At 43.3% G+C, this 16,902-nt stretch overlaps 1 protein-coding gene across 2 annotated transcripts in view; it reads right to left on the bottom strand.

Annotated features, from left to right (window-relative positions):
• Positions 1 to 6,024: 6,024 nt before the first annotated feature.
• Positions 6,025 to 16,902, bottom strand: part of ADCY5 (adenylate cyclase 5) — a 223,838-nt gene continuing 212,960 nt past the window's right edge. The window contains exons 16-21 of one of the 2 annotated variants that reach the window (XM_027804760.2): positions 15,818 to 15,844; positions 14,822 to 14,957; positions 11,556 to 11,819; positions 11,003 to 11,207; positions 10,087 to 10,211; positions 6,025 to 8,604 (exon numbers count right to left, since the gene is read on the bottom strand). In XM_027804760.2, coding sequence (XP_027660561.1) covers positions 8,476 to 8,604; positions 10,087 to 10,211; positions 11,003 to 11,207; positions 11,556 to 11,819; positions 14,822 to 14,957; positions 15,818 to 15,844 — 886 coding nt within the window. In that variant the 3' untranslated portion in view covers positions 6,025 to 8,475. Of the gene's footprint in view, positions 8,605 to 10,086; positions 10,212 to 11,002; positions 11,208 to 11,555; positions 11,820 to 14,821; positions 14,961 to 15,817; positions 15,845 to 16,902 lie in introns of both variants that reach the window. The other variant, XM_027804753.2, reaches the window with a different exon arrangement.

Consider the following 16,902-nt stretch of genomic DNA (forward strand, 5'->3'; position numbering starts at 1 on the left):
TGTATATTGCCGAAGTCGATGGATCAACTAGCAAACCCCAAACACTTAGAAAATAGAACAGCAGCCTTACAGACCACCATCAGTTACACTGGCTTTCTTTACAATGATGTGACAGTTATTTATGATGTTTCGTAACACACAAATAGATAGATATTGATAGGGTTTTTTTATACGTGACCTGGAATAATGTAAAGGTTCACTGAAATGCTGGAGGGTGGGGGAGAAAAGCAAGCTTTAATGGCAGGAAGGTTGCCATGCTGCGCGTGTTGTTGGATTTGGGGATTGGCAGAGCTTTGCTGTGCTATGAGGTGCTGCTCTGGCCAAATATTTTTGGGCACTTCATACCAAAATGTTGTGTGTTTCTGTAAATTATTTAGCGTCAGATTATGACCAAGAAGAATGGAGCTAGATAGTTTCTTTTCTTTTTATATAAGTGGTATTAGTCAACAAAACGATGCATAATAAACCCGAGAGAATGAATATGTAATCCAAAGCGAACAGGAGCAATATGTATTGTATTCTTCATGATGTCTGTCTCGGACTGATGTCTGAGATCAAGACCTTGAAGATCCCTTGGTGTGCAGGCTCAGAGATGGGTGTTGGAGGTGATGTGCTTTGCAGTTAGTACTCTTCTCTCCCCACTTTGAGACAGAGAAGAAGAATGCGTTCATGAACATGGAGTGCTTTTGTTTTGGGAATCCAGAAGATGGGGAAAAGGTAAAGTGGAGGACTGGACTGAAGCATACAAGAATTTTAGGAAATGTTTACATGACAAATGTTTTAAAAATCCAGAACAGTGAACAGCCTTTGTTTAGAACCAAGAAGTTTGCTCGTATTAGCATTCAGTTCACCTTTCTGAACTCTGGACATCAGAAAAGGTGAAAAGCGGTCTACTATTTTAAGTCAATGATTAAAAAATATAGCTATTCATGTTTTAAGTATAAAACCAGGTTTTGTCATGCTTACAAAGTCTGGAAGCATCCTTACACCGATCTTTTCACTTCACCTCCATTGATAGGAGGGGAAGCTGCTATGAATGCCTGAAGTACTGCCTAGTTTTTAATTCAGGCTGTCGTGCACGTGAAGGATTTTCTCTTGTGTCATTTTTTCAGTTTGTGTTGGCAGAGAATCTTGATTTCTCTGAGACACCTTCCCTTCCTGTTATTCCTAAAGATGCATTTTTAAGGAATGAAAACTTCCTTTGTCATAGCGCCAGGAGCCATTATTGCATTCCAGTTATGCTGGTGTTTAATTGCTGGTCAGCAGGTATAATGGAAAAATGCAGCTGTCAGTGTAATAGAAGACAGTTGGGGTTTTGTTTGCTTTTTTTTACGGCACTGATAAAAATGCCATTTCACAATGAAAAGTTAATGGGCATGACTGTTCTTCATTGCCTGATATTACGAGGTGCTAAAAACATGGCTTTTGAACATACTACTTTAATTTGACTATAATATTAGAACTTGCTGAAATTTTGTGTGAGATGAGAAACAAGATACACCAGGCCAAGCTGGAGGTGAGAATTTACTGAAAATTCCCAGGATTTTCCATGTGCTTATACAAATTCAGCATTCAGAGAAATAGTAGGTGTTTCCCTGCTGATTTTATTAGATACTTATTAGACTTATGAAGATGAGTTTATGAAAGATGACTACTCTCTTGAACAACATGCTTTATTTTAGTTCGAATTGCACAAGGCCATTCATAGTTTCTCAGTTTTTCTGTGGGATTTAGTAGAAGCAGAGCCGACTTCATGCTGTATTTATAAATTAAGCCCTCTTTAAGGTTGGAATGAGTCCATCCAACACCCACAATACCTTATTTTTCTTTGAATAAGGTCTGTGTGTTTACAGGCAGTTTCAGGAAGGGTTGGCCCAGAGTTTGACTAGGTATATATCTTGCTGTTTGAGGTTTGATTACCTTAGAGTCCCCTATTTGAGCTTCTAGAGATTTAGTCACATCCTTGTGTATTTTTCTTCAATTAATCCAAGGTTTTTCATAGTGATATGCTCTTGTATTCAATGTCTGGGCCAATAGCTGGGGATAAGAACTTGTCTCATTTGTGAATTGTGAAAATTTGCTAGGAAATAACTTTTCAGAGCTTTCTTCTTTCATGTTGCTTTGTGGAAGACTGACACACACACACACGTGTATAAGATCTGTAAGAATATATACAAAAGAGGGAGTGAGAGGTGTAGAAAAGAATGCAGCCTTTGTGAGGGAATGTACCTGTGTGTTACGTGAATTGATTTTTAGCTATATCAAAGCTAGTAGAGAACTAGATGGGGATGGAAACTGGTTTCCTTTGCAGATACTGTGATTACTTAACATTCACTGTGGATTCTTTAATATATTAATAGTGTCTTGATCAAAGGACTGAGGAACACCTGTGTAGAGATATTACCTTTCAGCCTTCTGTTTCATTCCCCAGTTCCACTGCAAGTACTATGGAATGAATGTTTTTTGCTTTCACAGTTAGTATTGAAAAAAGCCCATTAACATTCCCAGACACTAAACACGCTATTTTGAATCAGCTTTTTGTCAGAATAAATAGCATTCTAGATACATGTTATGGCTTGCAAAAATCCATGGTTTCTGAATGGTGTTACTCTAAAGGGGATGCATTACAAGAGGGACTCTTCCCTGGTTGGAGGTAGGTGGTGAGGAGGGTAGCTGTGGGGGGTCTGCACGCCAGTTGCAGCCCTGTGTTGACAAGAGGCCAGCTGATCTCTCAACAGGAGTCTGAGGAACCCTGGAGCATCTGGCTGTGTGCGCAGTTCTAGTTGTAGCTGGTCAGATATTCCAGGTAATGTTTATTTTGGTAAGGCGAAGTGGTTTCATTGTGTCTGTACTAGCTTGTAAACAAAATTACGGTTCATCAGTTTTATTGATCAGACTGTTTGCTAATGAACTTTATGGAGCACTTTTGTCAGTTGGTACACCCCTGTTTGCTATCCTGACTTTATAGAGCTATCTGAAAGATGTTCAGACCTCTCAGAGCATTTATGGAGTCTTTGTTTTCCAGGGTAAGGTTTCTTCCTTCCTCAGAGGGAAAGCCTCCTGAGACAGGCAGATGACAAGTACCTGTTCAGAAGCTTTAAGGTACGCTTAGCGGGGGCTGCATAGGCACGCTATGGGTACCTGGCTCCAGTATGGCATGCAAAGCTCCGACCTGGGCGTCCAGCTCAGCTTCTGCAAGGAGCGTGTGGGTGGCACTGTCAGATGAGCCCGCTAACCTGTACACTGAGCAGAGCTTAGGAACACGCCCTAGTTGTCAAGCACCGTGCGAAGCTTGAAAGCAAATAAGAATGTGCTCCATCTGTTGTACTGGAGCTGCTATGGAAATGCCACAAGAAGACAGGGCAGGACAGAAGGACGTTACCAGCTGGGTGTTGTGTGCTCACCTAGTCCGGGGGAGTTGTGGTGCCTGCTTCCAACGTAAAATGTGACGTGAAATAATTTCAGAGCCAGCTCTAATCTGTCTTCTTCCAGCCATTTTCAGGACACAAACTGCATCTCTCTAGTGCTACAGGCAGCTTGAGGTGAGCCATTTCCTAGCGGGAGGTGTGTAACATAAAGATGGCACTCTGTGGCTCTTTGTCTTCTGGTGTTCTCTCTCCATCCGCCAGGTACGGCTGTGCTGGGGTGTTGTGCGTGCTCCTTGCTGAGCAGGTGAAAAGGAGAGGTAGAATGTCCTCTAGCCCGTTTCAGAGTGGATGGCAGCAGTCACTGGAAGGACAGGAGAGCACCAAGCTGTACCCAAGTGGTGAGAGCAGGAGGTTCTCAGCTGTTAGCCCCGCAGTAAAGGATGATTGAGACCATTGTCCTGATGGCTTTGTGGGACTCGGGGTTCACGGTGCCAGATCTGGCAGCCACAGACCAGGGGATTTACGTCTCCTGTTGGAACCTGGCCTGCACCGTGCAAGAAGTTGTTTGCCCATAGCGGGGGAGGCCTCCTCTGGATTCTTTCAAAGGCACCTCGTAGCGAGGAGCAGCAGCAGCAGGTGTGGTGGGGTCTTGTGTTGTTGCACCATTGACTGCTGTGCTGCCAGGGTGGTGGTGGGGGTTGGTGGTGACATACAGCCTGGGATGATTATGTTTTGCTTATCTAAGTTGCATTTGTTAGTTTGTGTATCATCAGTTACTGTGGAAGGAGGGGCTGCCTTTCGGTTGTGAGGTGCTCTCCCTTCCTCGTGTGGTGGAAGGAGGTTTTGGGTCTCTTTCAGCCTGATCCTGCGGGACTGCTCAGCAGCAGTGGCAGCGGCGCCTGGCTAAGGCTGCACGTGCCCGGTTCCAGTAGATGGCAATAGTTATTTGCATCTGAAATTCTGTATTTAAAGAAAAGATCTCTGGGGCCAGCTGCTTACAGGGGACTCTCGAGCTGTTCTGTGGAGCTTCTTGTTCAATGGCACCCGTGCTGTGCTGCACCAGCATTGCCTCTGAGTTCGTCAGTGCTGGGCTCTGGCTGTGCTGCACCACTGCTGTAATTCCCACCCGGCGCCCACCGCCTGCTCACCTGCCCTTCGCCGCACCGGCTTCCAGCGGGAGCCACGGGGGAGGCACCAACAGCGCGGCGTCGGTGCCAGCACCGCAAAGTGCCAGGGCAGAGCAGGACAGGCAGGGACGGTGAGGTGCTCGGGGACAGAAATTCAAAAATATAACGCTGCTTTTTACAGTAAGGTACCTGGCTGCCAGGTGGCAGGGAAGTGTTGCTGCTGCCGTCCCCCATCCTGCCTGGAAGTCAATGTTCTCATTCCTGACACCCCCACCACCCACCCCCGGTACTTCTTGTGCCTTGAAGTGAAAAGCTTGGGACAGAGAAGGTAAAGAGAATGGAAATTGAGGAGTTTTTTCAGCCTAGAACAGCTGAACTGCTCTTTTTCAGGCTGTGTCCGAAGCGCTCGCTCTTCGAACTAGAAGTGATGGTGCGGTGAGGAGCAGGTGGGAAGTCAACAGAAGGAAAGCGTTTGCCTCTTGGCCGTTTTTGACAAGATGTTGGTGCCCATGTATGCTGTGTAATGCACAGGCAGCAAGGATAGTGGCCGTGCAGAGGACACACGTAAGAAACGTGGTGCGTAGTTGTTTTGTGTGCAGGCAGCTATTCGAAGTAGCCAGCTTTGGGCTGGGGGAAGCGGCTAAACACCTTGGGAAAACGGCTCAGCCCGTCGCCGCGTACGGCGTTTAAAGGAGAGGGCACCGCACAGGAGGCTGCTGGCTTCCTTCCCCTGGGGGATACCCTTCTCCAGGCAGTTTTAAAAAATCTCTTACATCAGGTAACGTCCTAAATTGCTGTTTGTGTGATTATGTAGGAGAACATGTAAAGTATTAAATAGTTCTTCACCATCTTTCTGGTGATACTAAGTATTTCATGGGGTTTTGTTAATGCAGCTCCATTCCCAGTACACTTAGCAAATTTCTCCTAACAAGTAACAGTTTGTCAGTCATTCGGTTCTTAGTTACCTGTGTGATGTCTCCTCAACTAAAAAAGTCAGTTGAAAGCTGCAGCTTCTTGTTTCTCAGTTACACTTCAGTCTTCTGTTAATTGCTATAGTTACATGTGGCATTTACTTTTACCTGTAAAGATGGAAAATGTTAGATTGACAAACACTGCTGCCTCCTTCCAGGTGCCCCTGAGAGGACAAGTGCCGAGGTACCTGGGGAAATCTTTGACAAAGGTGATACACATTTTAAAATACACTCCATTTTTTAAAAAAATAGGACACACACCCACACACAAATTTAAGCTATTAAGTTATACCAACATATTTAGCCACAGTGCCACAGCAGGGCTTTGCCAGCTATCCCGAGACGAATGTTTAAAGGCAGGTGGGTGCACAAGAAGGACCTACAAGCCCTAGAGGCTCTGTAACCGGGCACTGCGTAGTACCGGTGTGCTCCAAACAGCCGTCCACCAGTGCTAGTCAAGAACTGGACCTTTCTGTTTGCAGATTCAGTATCATCTCCTGCACAGCTTGCGTCTGATCGCTTCACCAGCCAGATGCAGCTAAAATAAAACAGAGACGCTTTACCAGTGAAACAGTGTTTAATATAGTTAAATTACTTAAATAATTTCAATTTCCATGGGAAATCATAACTGTATCCATTTTTGCAAGATCCAGAGTAAAGAGTGTGTGAATACCCCTTGAAATGATCATGACACACTGTCAACAATCACACCTAGAGATACTGGGGACTTGAAATTTCATTGACAACACAACTTCATAAGATGAATCAAAAGTTAAGAAGACTGCAGACTTTTGTAAAGCAGAAAGCAAACCTAAAACTGAGTGTATGGCATGAAGGGAATGAGACTCGGGGGGGGGGGGGGGTAAAAGGGAGGGAAGGTGGAGGAGAGGGGAGAAAGGTGTGATGCAACTTAAGTATTCTGCAAACCAGGAAGGATGTAAAGGAGCAAAAGTATAGTACAAGGGCAGACTTGGCAGTTTTACAGAAGTCAATATACTATACTTTTCAGAGATGTTTCCTAGTGGAAGGGAGAAAGGGAAGAGGCGATGCCATTTAAGCTCACGTTTAAATGGCTTAATGCTTGGGTTATGCTTAGCAATATAGCAAATTAATTAAGACAGGCCCATGGATTTTCACTGATTCTCTTTGTCGAGTAGGAAAAAAATAAATCGCCACCACCATAGTGCAATCATTAAGCTGTTAGTACTACAATAATTCTGCCCTGAGAAGAGTGGAAAAGAACTTTATTAAATGTCAAAAGACTGGAGTCGTTTTTAGTGCTAGCCAAATTCAATATCAAAACTCTGCCCTTATAGAATATAAAAAATATAGCTTTTTTTTAAAATTCATTTTTTTAATAAAATAGCAAGGGATTTTTCTTTAATAGTTAAAAAAGGTACATAAATGATAACAGTGAACTATTCATAAACCCCCCACTCATGATAAAGATGTCTCCAACACAACATCAGTGGCACTGTATTTTAAGGTTGACCACCTCATATACACACTTGCCATCATAACCTTTTTTGAAGATCACCTAATTCCTGAAAATTGAAAATCTGTGACTCAGTTTAAATAAGTGCCTACTACAGGAAAGTCAACTTGATGCTGCAGTACATAGTTCCTTGTAATGTCAAATGGCAGTTACAATATCAGACAACTCTCATATCAGCAGGATTCTATTAAGACCATCTATGAAAAATGATTTTTTAAAAAGAAAAGTTCAAATCAGCTTTTTTTTTTTTTTTTCTCTTCTTATAAGAGCTCCTGTTAGAGTTAGAGGATTTGCTTAGAGCTCTTTTTGACATGTTTGATACCATTTCGGTAGCTAAAACTCAAAGGTGTTTCCATTTGTTAAGATGTCACCCACCGCTTGAATGCTGCACGGAACAACTGTGCGACTATCGCATTTTGTTTTTTCCTCTTCTTTGGGGTTGCAGATTTTTCTGGATTTTCATTTTAAAACGCATCTGATTCAGCCTGGAAACTCACCTGTTTGTTGTTGGTTGATTGTATAGTGATAATCTGAAAACTGCCAAGTCTGTGTTCAAAGTATTATGCAGAAAAAGATTACACAAAAGTCTACAGGTTATATACACCTCCCACCACACCTTGGTGTGGACAGCCTGCCTTCTAATTTATATATAATTTACAAAATATAGAATTTGGTATATCTGTTAGATCTCCATGTTTTCAATATTACAAAATAAAAAATACAAAAAAACCCACAACAAATTTCAGGGGAGTTCCCCCCACAAAGTGTCTCTTGTTTACATCTAGTCTTTCCCATGTAAACTGATAGATACCAAAGAAGAGCACAGAAGACTTTAATAAATATGGTTGTAGAGCCATCTTCCGTTATCTCGGTCTTCCCCTTCGTCAGACGTGCCAGACCCACTCGGAAGAGCAGTCATTTAGCCATGTAGAAGAAGGGAAAAGAGGGGGCCAGAGCTATAACGTCTTTTCACACCAAGACATTACCAATGCCCTTCTAAAAGGCTTTTTTGTGTGCTGCAACAGTGGGTGTCAATTTTGAAAGCCCATTCAAAACAGCTAATAAAAGCACAGTGGTACACTTCAAATAGCTGGCAGTATGGGATGGAAACATTATGGGAGTGCAAATCCATTCCAAAATAATGCTTTGTAGTGAATCATACATTCCTTCAACCAAGTAAATGTTGTGTTGTGTCTATAAATACTTAAATAGCTTCTTGTATCATCCTGTCGTAGCAGCCTTTTTAAAAAATTCCAAATTCATGTCTTATCTGTGAAACTGTGTTGTACCACATCTTTGGTCGACTTAGCACTCAGCCAGGAACAACTCCAAGGTGGTTTCTTCCCATCGCCTTTCATGACGGGTGGCCAAAGAGTTTGCTGATACCAGCTCTAGAGTCACGGTGTGTAATTTCAACTGCGCTGCATTTTCAGCTTTACTGCCAAAAAGTGATTCTTCTCCAATTCACAATCTTGTCTAATGCAAATTCCATCTGAGTGACGCTGCAATCGGTGCTAACTAATTGGAGGCCCTTCATTTAGAAAGTAGGTGGTCATTTCTCCCTTGCCTTTGACTTTAATGACCCCCCGATATTCCAGCTGATAGTTGTTGGCTGCTAAAACCTGGTACATGTCTGTTGTTACCTGCAGAATAAACAAGAATAAGCAGATGCTTGTCATGCCTTCCACTTAGTCTTTTCGTTTGCTTTTGGAATAATGCACAAAGTTAAAGTAGGATCAACTATTTTGTTTCTACGTCGTTTGACTTTTGCAGCTCAGTCACTAACTGAAAGGTTGGCACAAGTTGCAGAACACACACAACCTTTAGAAACTGAAACTACAGAAGCCAGTCACACATGGTACACAACGTGGGGAAAAGTGCATTTTTCAGGGAGGTCACAGGATAAAAAGAAACAAGTCAGTCACATTTTTAAAAACACACCTGGCAGTCCAGGTTACTCAGATGCATTCATTATATCACCAGAGTGGTAGTAGGAAAATGGGTTAAACATATTTAAAAAGCCCTCAAAAATGACCTGGAAATTACCCAGTGGATATACAAATTTAGAAGGAGTTGTTCAGGGGGTTGTTTTTACAAAGGAGAAGGTGGTAGCTGGCAATGAGGAAGACCAAAGAAATGGAATAATCTAGCCAGCACCCAAATTCTCTCTGCAGATGCCATTCAGAAACAATTGCGCTGCAGAGTAACAGAAGTTTAACAACCATATTTTCAGAGCTATTTATTTATTACAATGTATTTATTCACTGGTTTCCAGGTGGCTTTAAATATTTCCATTTCTGGCTTCCTATTGCTGTAACATTGCTGTGCTGATTTGCTTAACTAGAATGAAAATTGTTCTTGGACCATCTTGTAGGAAAGTTTAAAGGATGTTGGATAAATATTGATCCAGTTAACTGACAGCTTAATTGGAAAGAAACAGCATGGCTTCCCCTCTCGGGTTTTACATCAGTTATTCTAACTATTTTTATATCCCTTCAGTACTTTCCCAAGGAATGACAATCTGGTACTGTGGACATTGGCTCAGCGAAAGCAGGACAGTGGAATGGAATCGCTGAAAAGGTCACTGTCTGAGGGCCAAGGAGACATTTGCTTACAAGACAGTCTTACATTAACCCCTTAAACCATCCTCTTTCTCTAGTTATATATCCCCTTTGCATTGATGCCCGGGCCGTTGCTAGCCTCACAATACGTACATTGTGAACAGAGAAGTGAGTTACAGAAATACATAACTGAATCAAGCCCTTGGAAAATAAAACAAGCTGCAGTTGCACACAGCCAAACAGCAAAGCTGGTAGCACGAGGCTGTAAGTATTGCAGCAGGATTGTGCTCACAGTGCCAATGAGGCACTTGGGGAAGGAAAATCAGCTCAGTGCTTCCACCCAGACCTAAATGGCAAGTTTTTGACCAAAGGTTGGAAAGTTGGTCAAGATTAAAAAGCGAAACTTGATGGTACCATTAGTATTCCCCAGCTGGCTTTTCTTTCAGTACTGCATATGTATGGCATAAAGGAATAAAATGAAACCAAAATTGCAATTCTAATTACGTTTCAAAACGCAGAAGTGACAGAGGGCTGGCAGTGGAAGTTTTCCAGTGAATTCCTTACCTGAATCCTGTCAGGCACACCGGTGCTGTCCATTCGGCTGGCTACATTCACCGTGTTGCCCCAGATGTCGTACTGGGGTTTGCGTGCTCCTATCACCCCAGCTACAACAGGACCAATATTGAGGCCTGGAAGGAGAGGAGAAATCCCACAATGCCCAGATCCACATGAAGCCTGAGGCAAATTATTTTTCAGACAATAAAAAACATCCTGAGGTTTGTTTGTTCTAGTTGTGCTTCAACCTGACATGTAAAGCCACGGCCAAACTGTGGGCAAAGAAACTTTTAAAGAAAAGTCATAGTCTTTGATCCATTATGCCTGTCTGGCAGCACAGGCTGGATCTGCTCAATCCAGAGCTACTTTCCAGCACCAGGTATCAGGATAAGGTTATTTGCCATCCAGTTGCCAAGCAAACTGCTCACTTGGAAGTCACTATACAGCTGCTGCAATGCTGAGCGCCTGTAAGGCAGCAGCCCGGTGGCCTTCCAGAACAAATACCACAGTTACCCTCACGTTTCTTCTCTTTCTCCTTTTCTGTCTCGTTTTATTCCCTGACTTGAAAGACAATTTAATGTCCAAGGATGGCAAAGCCTGGGACCACAGGGGGTGTGGGCAGGGAGCACATCACAGGCAAAATGAGTCCAAGCTCAACTGCCATGTGAGATCATGCTGTAGTAGGAGCTTCTCTGTGCCAAGGTCAATTGCCCAACTGCTCCTAATTCCCCAGGGAGCTTCAGTAATAATGCTGTGACCCTAACAAAGCTGCTTTGATGTTCCATGGAGGCCAAAGTGGTCACCAGGCACAAGACAATTAACATCACTGTACAGCTAAGGTAACATCTGTGGGTTTCTCTCCACAAAATCCCCAACTCAGAATGATCACTAGCTATACTTAATCCTGTAAACACAGTGACATTACCTATCTTCATCTGGAAGTTGTTGAATGAATGTTCATTAATGTATTTCATTTGGTCCATTAACCTCATGGCAAAATCAGCCAGAGCTTTGATATGCGTCTTCCCTTCCTTGTCGTAAGTGGAATCGTTGAGGCCTGATGCAGCCATGTATGTACTGCCGATGGTCTTGATCTTCTCCAGCTGCCGAAATTGGTCTTCACTTATTATCTGTTTCACAAGAGCAAAAGTAGTGAAAAAAACCTTGACAAACACATACATACTGGTAATATCCTTGCCACGTGTCCTCCCTTAGTACAAGCACTACAAAAAGTACTGGCCAGAGCCTCTGCTACTCGAAGAATAGGAAGAAAGGGGATCAGATACTTGGAGGAGCGGTGAAGGAATAGAAGGGATTTTAATGTGGTTAGAGAAAAATGAATCAAAGACTTCTGGCATGAGGAAAAATGAACCATGGCACAAGGATTCTATAAGCCACCTTCCTTTAGGAGCTCAGCAAAGTGCAACTAAACTCATTGATTAGGTTCACTCTGCCCACCCGGATTTTCTGCGACTTACTTCATCAAAATCGGCAATGATCTCGTTGAGCAGTCTCAGACACTCCACCCCTTCGTTGTTGGCCTCCAGCTCCACGTAAAACTCTGAGAAGTTGCTTATGGAGGCGAACATGACAGCCACACACTCACAGGACTGGTAGTACAGTTCATCATTTCGCCGCTCCTGAGCCAAGAAGTGGGCTGCCACGTCCTTCGGCAAAATGTTGTGGAGGAGGCGTCTGTTATAGGCCTGCAGCTCCTCCATTTCTTCTTTCTCTTCAGTGGCCTAGTTTCAAGGGGAGAGACAGTGATATGCTTACTCTTTTGGTAACTGCTCTGAGGAGGGGAAAAAAAGCTGAAAATGAACTTGCAGGGAGGACAGAAACAAGAAAGGGGGAAACTGCAAAGGCGAGCAGAACCAGAGAGATGCAGAAGCTTGTGTTTTGCTGTGGAAGATGGTCCGTCTCTGTGTGTGTATGTAAAAGCAGGCACAGACTAACACCAAAATCCAATATTGTTATATTTCTAGGCCCTGAATTGGGTAACCTGTACAAGGTCTGTTCTTTCTGGGGAACTCCACTGCCATCCTGCCATCCATGAAAACACCCATTTAGCTTTCCCAGTCAAGCACAGCAGGTTTCAGGAGAACACAGACAGCTCATCATTGCTGAAGGCGGACTGCATGAGCAGCACTGAATTATAATGCTCTCCCTGCACCCTCCAAATGCTCATGTAGCTAATTAAAAGGACTCTCCTTTTCCACAAGGTCTGCTGAGGTGCAATGATGGTCACGAAGTACAGTTACCACGCAGCCCAGGAAACAGGCCAATCCAAAACTCCAGAGAGGACTTTTCACCAGCCTATAAATCCCACGAGTCCTGTGGTGGTGGGTATGTCTGGGCAAAGGGAATCATGAGGAGGATAGGTTGTCTTGTTTCTGTGCTAATGTGTGTGGATTTGGGTTTAATGTTCAGCTGGAACCAGAGCTTCAGGAAGGATGTACCTTAGGACACTGTCCTGGTTTCACCTGGGATAGAGTTAATTTTCCTCTTAGTAGCTGGTACAGTGCTGTGTTTTGGATGTGGTGTGAGAATAATGTTGATAATGTACTGATGTTTTAGTTGTTGCTAAGTAATGTTTATACTAAGTCAAGGACTTTTCAGTTTCTCATGCCCTGCCAGCGAGAGGGCTGGAGGGGCACAAGAAATTGGGAGAAGACAGGGCCAGGACAGCTGACCCGAACCAGCCAGAGGGATATTCCATACCATAGAACATCATGCTCAGTATACGAACTGGGGGGAGTTGGCTGAGCTGCTGCCTGCTGCTCGCGGACTGGCTGGGCCCTAGTCAGCAGGCACTGAGCAGTTGTGTTGTGCATCACCTGGGGGGCGGTTTCCCTCCTTCCCTTTGGATTTTATTGTGCTCTCCTTCTCCCTTCTTTTCATTACTATTATTATTACTATTATTATTTTTTTAAATCTTATTTAAATTATTCTTATCTCAATCTTCGAGTTTTGCTGTTTTCCTGATTATCCTCCTCATTCCTCTGGGTGAGGACTGAGCAAGCAGCTGTGTGGTACTTAGTTGCCGGCTGGGGTTAAACCATGACAGACACCTAGTATGTACCTAGGCCTAGGTGACTAAAATAAAAGCATTTAGAGTTCACTAGCTTAATCAGACTTCAGAACCAGATTTGATTTCTCTTTGCAGACTTGCACAATACCATTGTTACCTCAATTCATTGCTTCTGGTTTGTAGGTAAAGGCACAGAGGTGTGTGTACTGATCACCTCTCCCTCCCCCACTATCTGACATCAGCAGTATTTTTCCCTCCTTATTTTACTTTTTGCCATTTTGAATATTGCATATGAGTAAAGGAAAAGACAGAGACAGGTGAGGCAAGGGCTGGGGAAGGCACAGCTGAGACAGGGGTTGCACAGCTTATGGGAGCTCTGAAGAGCTGTCCTGTGTACAGCAGCCTCCCCTTCAGCAGAGGCACCAGGCAAAACATTGAGTCTTTTGAAATGGGTCTTCTTCAAATCTTTTTTTTTTTTTTTTTTTTTTTCAATTACTTTGTCATTGCTGGAGAGCTGAAGCCAAAACAGGAACGAGTTTCCTGGCACATTTGGCCCTTGGTGTGGATGAACACAGCTCAGACACACTCTCCAGCCCTCACTTTGTGACAGAAGAAGGGGTAACCTCCCCACATCCCCTAAGTACTTTGGTAAAGGCACAAGCAATACTTGAAAAGCACTTACAACTTTGCTCATGGATGCTGGTTTCTGAAATGGGAGAAGTTAAACAAGGAAGGACCCTTTAGAAAGTCATATGTCTGGACAGAACAAAGAGAACACTTGGCTCTGTCTGGGGAAACAAATGCTTTGCCCAGCTGAGCCCAGACCTGGGACAGGCAAGTCAGCTCATCCCTTCCATTGTTGTGCCGTTTCTAAACGAGGATAACAATGTTTATCTGCTTCCCAAGGAGCTTTAATTAATTGGTGCTTCCTCAGTGCCTCCTACTCAAACTGCTGAGACCACCTATTATTAGAATGGTGTCCTGCCATCCAGGAGGTAAAAACATCTATATAAAACCTGCAATCCTGCAGTCCCCCAGCTATGAGTTCTGGGTAGAGGTGACACCTGTCCTGCTTGCTTGAGAATCACATACAATGCCACAACATCACTTGTGGGCACAAATAGTGAAAACTTTAACACTGAACCCGGGGACAGGAGCACAGTGTGGCATTATCTGTAGTGTGTTTGCTATCCAGTACTGCTGCCTAGGAGCTAATGAAGGCTGGATATCAAGCCCATTCCCACTGCTTAACAAGAAAGTGAATGAAAATGCAAACGTCAATCTTTCACACCCCTGAACACAGCAAACTAAAGCTCACTAAACTCTGGGAAACAATTCAGCAGTGAATATGAGTTTCTTATATTTACAAATCATGTTATATTACAGGTTCCTGCAAAAGTCACAGGCTCAGTTGCCCAAATTCATTAACCTCAGTCTTCAGATCTATAACCCTTTACTGTGGGGACCATCCAAAGTGCATTACAAGGAAACAAAGTTTCGTTGTTAATCTGTTAAATAACCAGGATGAGAAGGACTGAGTATGCAAAGTACCAAAAAAGAGCAGAGAGTTACTAGTATGCTCAGTTATATGCCAGATCCAGATGAAATTCAAAGACACTCTATAACACTCAACTCGATAGTGAATAGCTCAGTAGTTTTATATGAATGCCAGTGACTATGTGTATCCCTCCAACACAACAAACACCCACTAACCTGGAGTTTCCAGAGGAAGTCAAGCCTTGCAGTGGATTCCACTTGCTGGGCGTGCAAGTACAGTGCCAGGACAAAGACAGTAATGATGACAGGGGTCACAATCTTCAGTGCAACTCGTGTCATTGTTGGAGAGCTGCTGCTGTGAATGAAAAGAGCAGAATTTCCCAGTTAGCCTCAATGTGGAGAAACACAGCTTAGCTACACTCCACAGTTCCCACTAAAGACTAACCAGCCTCTGAAGAAAAGGCATTTTTCTTTCCCCTCAAAACATGTGTTGGTAAAAGGACAATCAATACCTGCAAAAAGCTGAGGAGTTTGGCTCACAGGCACCGGTTTCTAAAGCAGGACTTTGAAATCAGAAATTTAATCCAACTTCTTAAAAAAAGCCATTTTTTAGAGAATGGTCATATATGCTCAGCCACCACTGTGCTTGGCAAAACCAAAATGCTGACAGTTTTTCAAACTGTGTTCACTGTGTCTCCTGCACTGGCTTCCCCAGCCTCCTAAGTCTGGAACTGTTCTATACTTACTGCTTCTTAACTCTCACTGCTTCTCTATATTAGTCACTCCTTAAAGGCATTTGTTTTGTAAGCAAGTATTCTATAAGCTGAAAAGAGCACTAAGACACATTCCCATCCCTTCTGAAAATCAAGCAAATAAAACCTGTTAAATCTGAATTATAAAACTATACAGAATGAAAATATTATTTTGATAAAACCTTGACTTGTATTTGCAAGTAAGCTCTATGAGGTGCTCTGTAAAGCAAGTTGACATAAGTCCCACAAGAAGGGGGATGCTCTGAGAGTAGCTATACATACAAAAGGGCAGCAGTCAGTCCACTTAGGGCGTTTGCACTGTGTGGCACCAGCTCACAGCAACGCATAACCAAATACCAGACACTGCTGGTGAGTCAACATGCTGATATACTGCACCTTGTGAACAGAAAATGCCTACCAACAAAACCCCATAAAAATATTTCATGCCAGAGTGACTCACCATGGGAACGTTGCATTTGGAAACACGCTGAAAAAAACCACAAATACAAGGTTAGCAGAATGTTTGGCTCCCTCCCGCACTCGTCCTTCCATACATCATCCAACAGCACTTCTGCAATGTGGCACCTCGAACACTGTGTGGGGCTATAAGCCCTTTTAAAACAAAAGATGGAGGGGGGGTGTGGTGTGTGTCGTCTCTGCTACACTCAAAAATCTAGAGCGATGGTGCCACATGGTTAACGTGGTTAAAATACCCAAGCAGCATTAAGTGTCAGAGAATCATTTGGGATTTTAATGTCAGTGTGGGATGCTTAGCAAATGCTTGTGCATCCGTCACTACTTCATTAGGTCAGGCTGGAAAATTTTATCTGAAGGAAGCTTTGGGCTAATACCTTGTAAGGGACAGCTCCTCTATTCCCCATTTATTGTAGCATGGAGATGTGTTTAATTCCTTTAACTGTAGCACTACTCCCTTCTTCTGCAAGTTACTGATCTCGTGCTGTGCCAGCTATGGGTAGCACACACAACTGCACTAAAGAAACCCTTACATGAATTGCTATTACTGTTCACAATAGTGCAAGGTACTCATATGAAACAGCTGCTGGAGAAGATTTTAGGTGTGCTTGTCTTACAGTGAAAGGTTGGAAAGGAGCTTTCTGGTAGGTAGTAGCTGTCTGAGTTCCTGACTGATTGATTGCTTAATGCTGCTGGGTTTCTTCTCAAGTGTGGGTGGAATATTAGGTGGCTGAGAATCATGTACATGGATCTCTTAAAAAGCTATTTAAATGGAAAGAAGGACATCAGTGGTAAAATTACTGTAGTGTCATTGTTGCAATTACAGTTTTGCAGGCTACTAACACGATACATCTTTAGCCTGAGAATCTCATGGCTGTCTCGAGAGCTTCAGGCCACAGTTTTCTGGGGCTGAAGGGAACCTCTCACTACAGAATCAGACATGCAAATCATCAAAATTGAAATAGCTGAGGGAGCCTAACTGGGCATAAAATTAAAAAATAAAAGCATAGCGACTCTCTAACCTTGTTGGTTCTGAGACATTTTCTGCAGCTCTGAGCATGGAATTTCTTC

Source organism: Falco cherrug, chromosome 8 (assembly GCF_023634085.1).
Source record: "Falco cherrug isolate bFalChe1 chromosome 8, bFalChe1.pri, whole genome shotgun sequence".
Taxonomy (NCBI): Eukaryota; Metazoa; Chordata; class Aves; order Falconiformes; family Falconidae; genus Falco; species Falco cherrug.